The sequence below is a fragment of the Lithobates pipiens genome, unplaced genomic scaffold, assembly GCF_037356315.1.
Source record: "Lithobates pipiens isolate NorthernLeopardFrog02 unplaced genomic scaffold, aLitPip1_a1.2 Scaffold_1, whole genome shotgun sequence".
In the NCBI taxonomy this organism is placed as follows: Eukaryota; Metazoa; Chordata; class Amphibia; order Anura; family Ranidae; genus Lithobates; species Lithobates pipiens.
The window spans coordinates 2057390-2073068 of record NW_027507685.1 but is presented as its reverse complement, the minus strand read 5'-3'; the positions used below and the strand labels follow the sequence as shown (position 1 = coordinate 2073068).

The following is a 15679-nucleotide window of genomic DNA, read 5'->3' as shown; positions in this document are numbered from 1 at the left end:
TTCCACCAGATAGTGTGCTACTTGCCACCAGCAGCAGTGTGCAACCAGCAGCCTTCCACAAGATAGTGTGCTACTTGCCATCAGCAGCCTGCCACCAGATACAGTGTGCCACTTGCCACCAGCATGCCACCAGATACAGTGTGCCACTTGCCAACAGCAGCCTGCCACCAGTTACAGTGTGCCACTTACCACCAGCAGCCTGCCACTGCCTCCAAGACTCTCCCCAATTGGATAGAAGAGACAGGGCCTGCATAGTCAATCAAATCCCTGGAGCCCCCACCCCTCCTGAGCTGGGATGGTATGTATGTATGCCAGGAGTTTTGTTTAGACCAAGTTGTACAGGGTTGTGTGTGCAAGCTTTTGGGCTCACACTGGTGTGCTGCAGTTGGCTGCACTGCTCATGTATCTGCAGTTTTAGCTGCAGTCCTATTGATTTATATCAGGTTGCAGGTTTTTGCTGCATTTTCTGACAGTGTGCCAAAGATGCAGCATGCAGGAATTTTGGTGCGCTTTCAGAAAATGCAGAAAAAACAAACAACCTAATAGAAATCTATAGGACTGGGGGTAAAACGCAGGAAAACTGTGGATACACCAGCAATGGGCCAAAACACAGCAAATCAGTGTGAACCACCTAAAAGCACAAGGGACCACCAAGCACTGCCACAGGCTGATGACACAATTCTAAACACTTTGGCTGCAGTTATAACAGCTACTGCTGGTGAAAAAAGTTAAAAACGAGGGAAAGGGATATAAGAAACCAGTCACTGAGCTCACATGTGGACGGTCCCTGGAGGCTCATCACTCAGAGATATCCTGTTCACCTTCTATCTGCCGGTGTTTCCCACCCACACGGCTCCTTCACTGCACAGACTTCACAGAGGGGGAGGGGAAAGGCAGAGCCGACTCAGCCTCTTCCATTTGTGTAGGGGGGGAACTGTGCACTGTGACATTGTAATAACCACAGTGAGCAAACACAGATGCAGCCAGACACCCCTACATTTACACACACTTCTCCTGTCCCATAGAAGTTTATGGACAGGAAAAAAAAAAATCGGGCTTATGCTGCTGGCTGGGTGGGCCTATTTTAAGGCAGGGGCTTGGTGCTGCAGCTCCATCAGCCCCTATGTTAATCCGGCCCTGGCTGCATAGAATGCATTAGGACAGGGATCTGCAATTAGCGGACCTCCAGCTGTTGCGAAACTACAAGTTCCATAATGCCTCTGGGTGTCATGCTTGTGGCTGTCAGAGTTGCATTTCTGCAACAGCTGGAGGTCCACTAATTGCAGATCCCTGCATTAGGATAAAAAACCTTCTGCCTTTACAACTCCTTTAATGCAACCTACATTCTATATGTGGTCTGTAAAATGGGTAGAGAAGCCATATGTCTGCAACGGAGATTGAATACAGACTGGGCAAAATAAAATGCAAACACAATGTTAGAAAAAAAAAAGTTTTAATTTTTAATTTTACCTTCTACAATATATACAGAACAAAACCAAAACTCGACTGGCGAGCAGCAGTGTTACTTGTCTACATGGTAACCAAATATAAAAAAAAATAAATAAAAAAAAAACACTTAGTGCACTGCACTTTACCCGACACTGGAAATAAAGGGTTTAAATGTTCACACTTGGCAGTTAAGCCTTCTCTTCCCAGAGCACACAGCTCAGTGAAGCACTGATCACAGACACTATCACAAACAAAAAAAAAAAAAAACAAAAAAAGTATCTGCAGCGTCGAGTCTGTACAGCAAGACAGGTAAGCTGTGAAAGGGTCTCCTACTAGTTGTTCCCTGAAAGTTACAAAAATACTGATCGATTTCCAATCCCCCATGCAGGTACATTTACTACTAACACTATATGTGCTGCACAGTGTCTGAACTGCAAATACCCACATTCTAGGACATTGAAGCAAGGGGTCTTATCCAGGGGTCCTTGGGCAGGTGTGAATAAAGCTTGTATACCACACATCACAGGGGAGCAATCACACCACCGCCTTTAAACAAATAGCAGCTTCATCAGATTTGCCTTATCAAATGTAACATTTAGGCTACTTTCACATGGGCAGTCAGAGCGCAGTAAAACCAGATGGTTGAACCACATTTTTACAACCACCCAACCTACAAGCGTGCACCTACAAGTTCTGCCCGTTGAACTCTCCCATGTAAGTGAATGGGGTTACACCGCAACCACAAGCCAAACAGCTGGCTCACAGTTGCGGTGCAGTCCCACAATGTAAAGTTGCCATTGAGCAAAAAAAAACAAAGAACAAAAAAGCAACAGATATCAGTATTGCCCACTGAACACTAGGCTAAACGCCTTTCACCGCCCTCTGAAAAGCCACCCATTGCACATTGCTTTTTATTGGGGCATTCCATCATACAGCTAGTGTGTAAAGGAGCCCAAGTCCTTGTACACAACAGATTCAGTATGTGAAAGAGCAATGTGTTCAACAAGCTTTTACAAAGATTTAAGCAACATTCAAGCTAGCTTTATTTCAGCCTTTAAAAGAGATGTATGGGTTTGTATAAGAATCATACTTGGATGCTGCATCTGTCCCCTTGCACCTCCAACACTGAGAATCGAGAGATTGAAAAACGCTAATCGCTCGGTTCTCACAGCTCCGTGAGCAGGGAGCTGCTGTCAGTCAGCCGCTCTCTGCTCCATCGCACTCACTGGAGCACTGGGCTGTGGAAGGGGAGAGAGCAGTCAGCTTAGGCTCTCAGTAGCCCGCTGAGAGGCTGAGTCGGTTGCTGGTCCAGGAAAATGGGCAGACCCCAACTCCATTGTCACTATCTTGCCCGAGCCTGGACCAGCTCCAAGATGTCAGCCGACAGTGGGCTTCAGCCTGCTTTCTGATGAAAAGGGGTCACAGGAGTGCAGAACGAACTACACTCCTGTGATCCACCGGAGAAGTACAGCCAAACGAGCTTTGGCTGTACCTCCTTTAAAGTAAAGTAGTTCTCAATTGCAAAACAGTGAGATTTAAATCTTAAGAGGATTGCAGTCTGTCACCTTAAACAGGCTGCTATGAAGCTTCAGCGAGCTCTCAAGATTCAAGTAGTGTTGAAGATTATGGAAGACGGCTAAGCAGCTTGTTTAAAGGGACAGTACTCGGTTTAGCCTCTCCAAACTGGAGCCGAATGGCTTAAAACCCCATGACATCAATTGGAAATACTTTGTAAAAAAGATTGCTGCACACACTGTTCTCATACAAGCTGAAATGTAGAAGGCCAAAGATAAAGCAGGGGTGAGCAATATATCATCTTACACTTCAAACCCTTTAAAGAAAATGTCCACCTTTATAGAGTCAGCACTACCACAAAGTTCGATTTGAAGTGATTGTGTCAGATTTGCCTTTGTCTGAATTCCAAGATCTAGATTCAAAATGCATATGGCTGATATAGCTTGATGCCTGACAAAAACAGCAACAGTATGCGAGTCTGCTGATGCTTGTATCAGCAGCTAGACAAGAAACTCCACTACCAGTTGGGGAGACAGGTGGGCAACAATATGGAGTGTGGGTGATCCTTCCTCTTTGTATGACCAAATACAACGAAGTGGGAGACATGGGAGCTTCTCTCAGGAGAAATGTTGGAGATCGAAGGTCTAATAACATTGCTGCCCCCCCCCCCCCCCCCCCCTCACTCCAAAGCCTCCTCAATCTGCAGATATTGCACCCGAGTACAAGTGATTATAGAACATTACCTATGTGTGATTGTGGAACGGAATGGGCAGCTGTGAGTCTTTAGTAACCATCTATGTACATGCTGACGATGGACCTGGATGTGGAAGTGGACAAATAAACACTCAGCTGTGTTCCACCATGCCTCCGCCATTTAGGTGAGGAGATGCATGAATTTGGTTATTGCTGGAAGCGGTCTCTGCTGATATCAATGGCGAAGAGAAATCCGGAGGCGAGGAGTCCAGGCTGTCGCAGTTCCAGTATGCTTCACACAGCGGGAGATCACTTGGCTCACACACACTGTAGCTTACAACACAAAGGCCAACAGGTAAAGCAGAGAGTGTCCGGGAAGCGAAAGGAAAGTGGAGAGAAAAGTAAGACAGAAGTAAAGGGTTAAGAAAACAGCAGAAAGAATTCATTTAATTAAGGACTGAGATAACGATCCTCATATATGCCATAACTACATGGAGCAGCAGCTGGCCATATGGGAGCGCGGTCACATATATGTCACCAGTTTACACCCCGTGCTGGGAGAAGATGCTAATAGTCACTATAAAAGGGTCGAGTACAAATATATGGCTTATCTTCATTCTATTATAAGCACAAGATATTTACTTCCTGTTAGGTTAATTAAACTTGAAAGAATTTATATTCTGTATATAAAAACTACATTTTTGTTACAATACAAGATAAAAACAACACAACCATGTGCTGTATGTAGAAATACTATTTCCAATGCACACTATGGAAGTTGGATCATCTATGGGCATGCCATACATCACATGGGTTCAATGCAAAGGCTGCACTCTGCCAGAAGGGGCGCCCTCATCTCCCAGCATCAGCTGCCTATGGTGATAAACAGTACTTACACACTATAAAATAACTTGTCATTGAAACAAAACCTTATTTTCTATAGTGCCATGTGAAATTTGTGTGTACCTAGATAATAGAACCTAGGTTTTCAGCTTCTGACATTCCCCGTGTGCTGCGCTCTACTAACAGGCAATACCACTTATTACATGTTCTGTCATCCAGAGTCTTCAGACTGGCAGCAAAGAGAAGTTGTGAAGCTGCGGTCCTTATCGCTGGACACATGAACGCACTTAGGTTGCGATTTAACCTCCCTGGCAGTATGATTATTTCTGATTTTAGGTGCTGAAAGCGGTACAATTATTTTGGATGAAAATTTTGCGTTTTATATTGTAGGCCTTCTTAGGAATAACTCTCTTAAATCCGTTCAAACCAGAGTCTAGTAGACATCCCAGGTATGATAAAGTTTATAATATAATAAATAACTATAAATAATGATAACAAATAATACAAATTATTCAATAATGTAATCAAATCCAAAAACACTGAAATTTGCTCATTTGCAGAATTGTCGCTGTCATTACATTTAGTGTTTGATGACGGATCTCAATCGCTAATCGCTCAATTGTGCAAGTGATTCTAATTTATTATCGCTGTCTTCTAGCTGGTCTAAAATCACTTTTGACATAAAGGGACACTTTTTGGTTGCTATGGACAATCTCTTAATTCCAGGCAGAAAAAAAACAGTATTTATAATATAAAAAAAGTGCATGCAGGGCACTGGACAGACCACTAGGGACAAAAGGGGTGTGTATTTTTTTTTATACAGTACTGTAATCTGTAAGATTACTGTATGTGTATTTTTACTTTTTTGAATTTGGCGCCGATCTCCGCTCCCCTGCGTCGTAACGTCGCAGGGAACGGAGCTCGGTGGCACTCGGGCACTGTGTGAATCGAGCGGAGGGCGGCTCGCACACACAGTGTGGAGGACATCGCTGGATCCAGGGGACAAAGTAAGTAAGTCTCCCTGTATCCAGCGATGCGATCCCGAGTCTGGCATGGGGTTACCACTCGTGGTACTGAAATTCCAGCCCGAGCCAGACTTGGGATTACCGCCAGGGAGGTTAAGAATCAAACTGACCGAGATAATATGGAAGAAACAGTTGGTGAGAAGTGCAACTTTATATGAGATATAACATTAAATGTTCTATTGCTCCCAGTCCGATTGAATGTCACAAGATATACAGGAGATTTTATTTTATTTTTTTCAATAAATGATTCTATACTGTATATTCCTTCATATCTGACAGCATGTGTACATAAATAGAGAACAAAGAAGCTGTAAAAAGACAAGTTTCCCAAGGGATTCTCTAGCTGAGCCCATTCATTTCTGGACTCTCTTTTAGAAACATGCACATACACTACTAGAGTACCAAAAGTATTTGGACACCTGCCTTTACACGCACATGAAATTTAATGGCATCCCAGTCTTAGTCCGTAGGGTTCAACATTGAGTCGGCCCACCCTTTGCAGCTATAACATATTCAGCTCTTCTGGGAAGGCTGTCCACAAGGTTTAGGAGTGTGCCTATGGGAATGTTTCACCATTCTTCCAGAAGCGCATTTGTGAGAACAGGCACTGATGTAGACGAAAAGACCTTGCTCGCAGTCTCCACTCCAATTCATCCCAAAGGTCTTCTATGGGGTTGAGGTCAGAACTCAGTCAAATTCCTCCACCCAAAACTCGCTCTTCCATGTCTTTATGGACCTTGCTTTGTGCACTAGTGGGCAGTCATGTTGAAACAGGAAGGGCCATCCCCAAACTGTTCCCACAAAGTTGAGAAAATGAAATGGTCTTGGTATGCTGACGCCTTAAGAGTTCCCTTCACCGGAACTAAGGGGCTAAGCCCGACCCCTGAAAATAACCCCACACACACACACACACACACACACACACACACACACACACACACACACTATAATCCCCCCTCCAATAATGATTTGGACCAGTGCACAAAGCAAGGTCCATAAAGACATGGAGGGGTGAGTATGGGGTGGAAGAACTTGACTGGACTTCACAGAGTCCTGACCTCAACTCAACAATACACTTTTGGGATGAATTAGAGCGGAGACGGTGGACCAGGCCTTCTTGTCCCCATCAGTGCCTCACCTCACAAAATGTGCTCCTGGAAAAAGGGTCGAACATTCCCATAGACACACTCCTAAACCTTATGGACAGCCTTCCCAGAAGAGTTAAAGTTGTTAAAGCCACAAAGAGTGTGCCAACTCAATAATGAACCCTACGGACTAAGACTGGGATGCCATTAAAGTTCATGTGTGTGTAATGGCAGGCATCCCAATACTTTTAGTAATATAGTGTATGAAGGGATTCTGAGGTGGTTTATCTTATGCAACTTCTCACACATGGAGCCTACTGAGAAGAGAGTCTTCTTAGAAAATGGTTTAGAGTGGAACCCTGAGCACAGAGATTTTTTGTAAATTCTGGTCTATAAAGAAATCTTAGCACTCCTGTCAAATTTCAACAGTTGTTACAATTGTAATTGATAATTAAGAGCCGCATCTACGTCATGTTCAAAATTTAGAAGAGTTGTGCAAGACTGCGTTTGTGTTCTTTGCCAATTCCCTCCAATGTTTTCCTTACACAGTCTCTACTTAAAGCCAACCCCAGGACAACTTTTTTCTCCCAACATTCCTCAAAACTTGTATTATACACTATCCACCATGCAGATATTGGCAATACTATGAAAGAGAAGAATGGTTGTGTGTGCCCACCTTAAGACAAGTTAGGCAAAATAGAAACACTTAGGGAGGTCAACGCAGCTTTATTCTTCATATATTACTATCATAATATAAAACCAATTATATATTCATTAAAAGCCACAGGCAAAACTTAACTGAAGTATACAAAAAAAAAAAACCACCATAATCTGGGCCTATTTATAAAGATCAAAGAAAAAAATTAAAGACACCATTGCACCACCCTGAGAAAAGGTCCTCCTTTCTTTACACTAAATTGAAACTGATGGATCATGGTTTTTATAACTTTATGATGTCTGTCTGCAAACTACATTTAAAGCGATTATTACATTACTGGGCGGTGGAGGGGAAGAGGAGGGGAAATAATCCTGGGGCAGCAAAAAAAAAAAAAAAAAAAAAATTAAAAAAAATTGTTCTTGCGGGAAAACAGTGCAAAAATTAGGATTTTTGGTTTACCTGTAAAATCCTTTTGGACTACATCACAGGACACAGAGGGGTTAATAGTCATTAATACATGGGTTATGCTGCCACTTTCAGGGGAATGGACAGTGGCCATAAAAAAAAAAAAAAAAAAAAAAAGGCAGTTCCCACCTGGGCATAACCCTTTCCAGCCCAGCCTAAGCCCTTATACACAAACAGTCGGACACTCCGACAACCAAATCCGTCGGATTTTGTCCGAAACTGTTGTATACACACGGTCGGACGAAGTTGTCAGAAAATCCGATCGTTCAGAACGTGATGACGTTATTTTGTTACGCCGGGACTACGTTCAGGCTAGTAGCCAATAGCTTTGATGTAGGAATTTGATCTGAGCATGCGTGGCACTTTGTCCGATCGGAATTCTCTACACCTGATCGGAGGATGTCTGATCGGAGCATTATGTCGGAAAATTTTACCAACAAGTTGGAAAACTTGGTCCGTCGGATACTCCGACGGAAACAGTCCGATGTAGACCACACACAGTCGGATTATCCGACAAAACGGTCCGATCGGACACATTCCGTCGGAATCTCCGACCGTGTGTACAAGGGCTAAGTTTTGTAGCAAGCAATGAGGAAAAACAAGCCAGAAGTGAGAGATCTATATGTCCCGTTTACAGGTAAACCAAAAATCCTAAAATTTCTTAATCGTACATCACAGGACACAGAAGAGTTAATAGTCAGGGATGTCCCAAAGCAATTCACCTGAGGGGGGAGCAACACAGCAACAAGCCCAATCTCAAACCAGAAAAGGGGAACCCCCTTCCAAAAGCTGCCTGCAAGACCGATTCGAAATTGGCATCAGTTGAGGGAAAAACCTGGTAGAATGTGTGAAGAGAATTCCAGGAAGCAAACTTACAAACTTATACAAGAGAAGCTTGAGTGGCCCAGGAAGAGCATACATTCCCAGTGAAATGGGCCTCAACTGGAAAAGAAGAAGAGCTCTGATCCCATAGGCCTGGAAAACGAGCTGACACATCCACCTAGAAGTGGATTTAGAAGCAGCCCGACCCTTACAAGGTCCTTCAAGCAGACCAAACAGGAAAGCAGACTGTCAAAAATGAAGTCGCAGATACATTCGAACAGCATCCAAAAGTGTGAAGTACCCCCTCTTTTGGATGCTTAGCAGTATGCCAAAAAGGATAGCAACAAATTAAACCACCTTAGACAGAAAAGAGGATGGAGGCATCAACACCACCTTATTCTGTGTAGAAAGTGATAAGGTAATCTCTCAGCCAGATTTATAGAGAAGGCTTTGACCAAAGAACAAGGCCCAATTAGTATTTTAAAAAAGCATAGCCAAGCCGGAGTTTTGTCCTTTGAGGGTAATTAAAGTGGAGGGCCAACCTGAAAAAAAAAATTCCATTAAAAATTATAAAAAATAAAAAAAAAAAAAATGAAAAAAAATTTTTTTTTTTTTTTTACTTACCAGAAATGCCTGTTGCTAGGCACATCATCCTAATCTGCCTCTTCCTCCTCCGCGGAGATCTTTCTTCTCTCCTCTGTGCGGCGTCTTCTGGGTAATGGGTCGCACTGTGTTTTGGGAACTCTGTCTCCCAGAACACAGCACGTCCCATTCACAAAGCGCTGCGCGACTCACGCATGTGCAGTAGGAAACGGGCAGTGAAGCCGCAAGGCTCCACTGCCTGTTTCCCTTAGCCAAAATGGCGGCGCCGGGACACGAGACCGAGGGACGGGTCAGCCTAGGGTGGCCGACATCGCGGGCGCTCTGGACAGGTAAGTGTGCTTATTAAAAGTCAGCAGCTACAGTGTTTGCAGCTGCTGACTTTTAATTTTTTTTTAAACCGGCCCTCCTCTTTAAAGCCAAGGACATCTTTAGACCAGGCTACAGAACAGCTAAAATAAGCCCTATGACATACCGTTGATGATGGAACTTACAAATTTCACGCTAAGTAAAATAATGCCTTTCCTGTACAATGTTACACTTTTCTAGACGTCAACTTTGTAGAGTCAGAAATGTCCCTGTCTCTCAGGACCTGGGCTTCAACAGGATGGAGAATCAGATCCTGAGAAAACACTTTCATGCTGTCCGGATCTGTGGATCTTCCAATGTCCTTAGACTCCCACCTGGGCTCAAAGAACAACCATTTTTTTTCTGAGCAAGCCTGAGCCATATCCAGGGCTAAGCCCAAATGCCTAAGGCATTGGATTGTAACCAATTCTGATGGTTTGTCACCCAGCCGAACCTCTCCAGAACTTGTACGGTCATCTGAATGTAGCATGTCAGCCTTCAATGCAACTGCTGAGTAAGTCATCCATGTAGCCCAAACCAAACTAGAACCAACGTCTCGATAAATACCCTAGGTGCCATGGACAGCCTGAAGGGTAATGCCACAAACTGGATCTTCCACCATAAAATGCAGAAATTGTTGGTAAAGCTGGAAAACTGGGACATGTAGGTAGGTATCCTTGCTGACTGACACCAGAGGGTCCTTTGATTAAGTAAAGCAACCAGTTAGTGGGAGGACGCCATCCTGAATTTTTGTATTTTCAGGATCTTGTGGAGAGCCTTGAAATTGAAAATAGAGGTTTCTGATTTGACTAGGGAATCGCGAACATGTCGAGTACAAACCTTGAGACCTCCCCTCTACTGGCAAAAGTGCAACGAACCTTTGGGACAGTAGCATTTCCAGGGCTACAAGGAACAGGTTTTTTTTTTTTTTTTTGTGGATCAGAAAGCACATAAAGCATGAAGAGGGAAATTAATGAAATTCTAGCTTGTATTCCTCTAGATACCATTCTGCAGACCCAGTTATTTGTGATCTCACATCTATGTGGCTGAAAAGGCTCTTAGAGATCCCACCACCTGAGCAAGTAGGTGCAGCCCTTCATCTAGAGCAGGATTTGCCTCCACAATTTGAAGTGCTTGGGGTTCCAATTCTTCTCATGAAACTGGTATGTGGGCTTCTGTTTTGAGCCCTACACTGGTTTCTTACAAAATAACTCTTCTTGGACTCTCAAGACATTTTTGGCTTCTGACCAGTAATATTAGCCTTCTTAAAGTGGTTGTAAACCTATGGGGGGGGGGGGAAGCAACCTGCAAGGCAAAGGCATAATGAGCTAGTATGCATAGCATACTAGCTCATTATGAATAAAAACTTATCTGAGAACGAAGCCCCCGAAGTGGTCCTCCGTCTTCATGTTCGCCGCTGCCATGTATCCCGGAGTGACTTCCGGGTCTCGCTGCTCCGGCGCTGTGATTCGCCGGAGCCGCGATGACGTCACTCCCGTGCATGCGCACGGGAGCCGACACGAGCGGCATATCGCTGCAATCTGCGGCCTGTCCAGTGCGCCTGCACGCACTGACAAAAAGACAGCGGTGGCTGTCTTTTTGTAAATATCTCCTAAACCGTATAGGTTTAGGAGAAATTTCTTGGACCTACAGGTAAGCCTTAATCTAGGCTTACCTGTAGGTCAAAGTGGTTTGTAAGGGTTTACAACCACTTTAAGAGGTAATAGAGTACTCTTCCCTACAGTTATCTTCTGGATATTGACATCCAAGGACAGTCCTAATAAACATTCGCTCTCAAAAGAGCAGCCTCTAAAGTTGCTTCTTGGATAGAAGTTCTGCCAACCAACACTTAAAGAGTAAAAACACACCACTCTGGGTGATCAATGTATATTGCAGGAATTTTATCTTTTGTGTTGACTTCAGGGAAAAATCATTGAGTCAAAACACACAAAGCAGGAGATAATGCCTTCTGAAGGCATTCCTTACACCAAAGGTGTACAGAACGCCTCCAATCCACTGCAGATTAAAAAAGGAAAGCTAATTTTAATAACAATTACAACGTGGCTTGTGTAACAACTGTATGTGCTATATTTTTTATTTGCTTTATATTTTTTTCTCATGAAAGTGGCATTACCCTTTAAACCATGGACTCCTCATGTGGACAGACATAATGTCAACTTCTAAAAGCTGACTTTTGGAGTCCTCTGCGGCATGCACTAAGAAGGTCAGGGCTCTCGGAAAGTCTTCCAGGAGCTGCTAAATGGAGTGAAGCATCTTCAACTCCAGATTCCCAGACCTTAAAGTGGTTGTAAACTCCTATTAGTTAATTGTACCTATCCGTAAGCCTATAAAGAAGGCTTCCCCATGGGTACTGTAAATATCCCCTAAATGTGCCCCATTTAGGAGGTATTTACTATATATGCAGCTGATGAGATCATTGGCGCATGCGCTTTGAAGGAACAGCCACCCGTGCCATGACTGGCGGTGCTTCTGCAGGAGTGACGTCACACGGCTCCAGCCAGTCACACAGCTGGAGTCCATGCTCCCGGAAGGAAGACAGGTGAAAAATGGATAAAAAAAAAAAAAAATCAACCCTCCACAACAGGAGGCTTTATTTGCAGGTAACTTTCACAGAATGTGCTAGTATGCAATGCATACCACTACATTATGCCTTTACTTTGCAGGTCAGAAAACAAACAAGTGGTTTACTGCCTCTTTAAGGCCTTAGCACACTTCTATTGCAGCCACCGCAGGATGCAAAGCAGCTCCCAACTGAGAAAAACGCCTCAAAGCTCTTATCTGTGGTGTCTTTAAAGACTGAGATAATCAGGGTGTTCAAATAGGAAAGGGCTAGGTAAACCGCTGACTAACCCCATTTCTTGTAGTATTCTCTCTTTTTCTATGGGGCTCCAGTGACAAAAAAAAAAACCCTTCTGTGGGTGAACCCAATCAGCATACATCCCTTCCTGCAAGCCGGGGGTACACTGGAAAGCATTTGAGAATTTTTTTATTGGGTCAGGCCCCAAAACCAGTTGACCTTAAGGGAAGAGTATTCTGGCAGCAGGAAACTTATGGTTAGTGTTAGAACCGCATCTACCAAGAAGCCAATATATACAGTGTTCCTGATCCTCCACAGCTTCCACTCCTTCTAAGTCCAGAGAAATTTCCTCAGACGCTTCATACGCCAGAAAAAATGGGAAGGGAAGGAGAACACTTATGTTTGTGTCCCAGGCATTCCTGGCGAGTGAGCACCACTGAGAGATAATCTCGATGTCCCGATATGACTGCAGAGAATTCCTCTCTTTACACAAAGGAAGTGAAGGATTGTGCCCCTTAAACAGCCAAGGTACCAGATAAGGGAAGGCTATCAGAGCTTATCTGATCCATGGGGGACCCATTGCAGGGCAAACTTTGCAAAGGGACCTCCCTACCCGATAAGGACAATGGGATGCCCAGATTCCTCTGTTCCAACTCCTCTGTCTGCATGAAGCCATGGCTTGCTGAGGAATGAAAGGCCTGTAATCCAGCAAGAAGCAGTGTTGGCCTATGCCAGAATACCAAGTTGGCACCACTTACAGGAGCCCCTGTACTTGCTGTAGTCTGATGTTAAGAAGTCACTCACCAGATCACATTGCAGGTCCTTAACAGGCCCAAAGGCCATCCATTAGGCAGGCAAGCCCTGCAGGGTCTTCAGCAACTCAACTCCCCTCCAAAAAAAATCTTTGCCCAGGACCAGAAAAGAACTGTGCCAGCGAGATCACCTGGTACACTGTAAGTGCATGCTGTTGTGTCACTGTTCGCAGGATCCCGTGTCAAACTCAGATATTACTGACTACCCCCACTCTTGTCTGCTGGCTATAGTAACCGATCCAGATAGAGCCCAAGGAAATAGGAAGACCCCAAAAAAAAAAAAAAAAAAAAAACATCTTCGGAGAGACTCGCGGAAGCACGCATCACCTTAAGATGCCGGCAGCATAACCCATGAGGTAATAAAACTGTTGATGTACAATTAGGAAATTCAAAATTCAAACTTTAGAAAACAAGCCCTAGGTGTATCATAAGGTCATGGAGGAATATCACTCCGATTATTACAGTCTCTCAATACATTAAAAAAATGACAAATCCCCATGAATAGCAAGCAGAATACCAGAGGTGGAATAAAATGTCCTGGGCCGCAATCTGCAAATTTATGTAGGACAGAACAAACAAGTCTCAAATCCAGTTACTATGAGGTGCACAAAGTAAAAAGCTTCACTTTCCCTGCTGAGCCAATTCCCCTTTTTAATATTGGTCTCACACTCTCCCTCCCTGACACTGCATATGACAGAGGGAGAATTTAAGTAATATCATACTGAAAGCAGTGAGCAGGACTAGGTGTGAACAGGAGCTGATTGACAAGCTACAGGTTTGTGAATTAGTGCGACAATGCTCATAACCACATCTCTTGCAAAAAAATTCCAACTCACTGTAGTGAAAGGGGACTCCACCTACATGAGTGGCAACTCTGCTCTGAATTCAGGAGTAGTGCAGCATCATTGTCACATCATCACATGAGCCTACATTATAGGGACTTCAATGGCAGGATTAACAACTATTTATGGGACTTTTCAGGGGGACTGAGAGAAAACTGAGTACATTTGCACTTATAATGAAGTGCTGCAGCACATTTTTTTTTTTCATATTTTAAGTGGGAGACCATAGTTCTATTTTAAAGTGTATTTTTTACCCAGACTGAGGCCTAACTTTTGTAATGCTTACCATCTAGTATGTATTACAATATGGCACACAACAGTGATTCTACAGGGTTCATAGGCAAATATATAACCCAAAACACTGGCAAAGGCCATCTCTTATTTCATTAAGGCACATATGTCTGCCGTCACTCCAGCCACCAATATAAACTACATAGTCCAAGATGGCTGACAAAGGCACGCTTCCTGCAAGATGCCATTTTCAGTTGGAGCTGCACCCAGGCCCCTATTTATACCTGGAGGAGTAATATTCCTCTTCCAGCTCATAAAGATCGATGGCAATCTCGTCCCGTAGAGAAATGAGCTTTTTGTCGCATTCATCCTGGAGTGTTCGCAGCTGTTGGTTCCTCTGATTGATGGCCTCATTCACAGAAGGAAAATCATTCAGAATGAGGTACTGCTTCAGATCGGAGACCAGTCTCATGAGAGATTCACCTGCACGCACCTACAATGCATAAGAACAGTGATTGGTGCATCTAATAACACTTTTCAGAATAGTAAACTGGTGATCCCAAATCTATTGGGAGTCTGCAAAGGGGAGGTTACCTCCAAAACATGCCCTACTGTGGACAAGTTACCCATCCCAACGACCTGAAGAGAAGGATCTGTTTGGTGGCTGCATCAGATACAATTCTTTAGTTGGCACGTCAGTAACTGAAAATAGCGAATTATAACTGGAAAATGGTAGTGACTTTACCACTCTGCACCCCTTCAGAAAAAGATAATGTACTCTGTGGTGCAAAAAGTTGTAGGAGGGGTGTATTTCATTTGTGCTCAGTTGACTTTCTCCAGGAAACTATTCTCTGACACTACATAAAAACAATGGAGAATGACAGCTCAAGAAAACAAATGTTCACAAGAAGATTTAACAGACTGTGCAAGCCATTGTACACAGGGGCGGAGATTCCGACAACCAAATCCGTTGGAGTAATTCCGACAGATTGATTCTGGAAGAGGTCCGGAAGTGATGTTGCATACACACGGTCAGACTAAGTTGGCGGAAAATCCGATTGTACATAACGTGATGACGTTATTTTGTTACGACGGGACTACGTTCACGCTAGTAGCCAATAGCTTTGGTCTAGGAATTTGATCTGAGCATGCGTGGCACTTTGTCCGTCGGAGTAGGCTACACATGATTGGAGTATGTCCGATAGGAGCATTTTGTCTGAAAATTTTACCAGCAAGTTGGAAAACTTGGTCCGTCGGATATTCCGACGGAAACAGTCCGATGCAGACCACACAGAGTTGGAATATCCGACAAAACGGTCCGATCGGTCGGAGATTCCGACGGAATGTTTCCTATCGGACCGTTTTGTCGGATATTCCAACTCTGTGTGGTCTGCATCGGACTGTTTCCGTCGGAAAATATCAGACGGACCAAGTTTTCCAACTTGCCTGTAAAATTTTCCGACAAAATGCTCC

General features: G+C 43.8%; 1 protein-coding gene across 6 annotated transcripts in view; it reads right to left on the bottom strand.

Annotated features, from left to right (window-relative positions):
• Positions 1 to 1436: 1436 nt before the first annotated feature.
• The window catches only part of MED22 (mediator complex subunit 22), a 32084-nt gene continuing 17841 nt past the window's right edge, over positions 1437 to 15679 (bottom strand). For 4 of the 6 annotated variants that reach the window (XM_077465151.1, XM_077465167.1, XM_077465140.1 and 1 more), the window contains exons 4-5: positions 14491 to 14699; positions 1437 to 3990 (exon numbers count right to left, since the gene is read on the bottom strand). In XM_077465151.1, the coding sequence (XP_077321277.1) occupies positions 3810 to 3990; positions 14491 to 14699 (390 nt within the window). In that variant the 3' untranslated portion in view covers positions 1437 to 3809. Of the gene's footprint in view, positions 3991 to 7320; positions 14700 to 15679 lie in introns of those variants that run through there. The other 2 variants (XM_077465175.1, XM_077465182.1) reach the window with 2 other exon arrangements.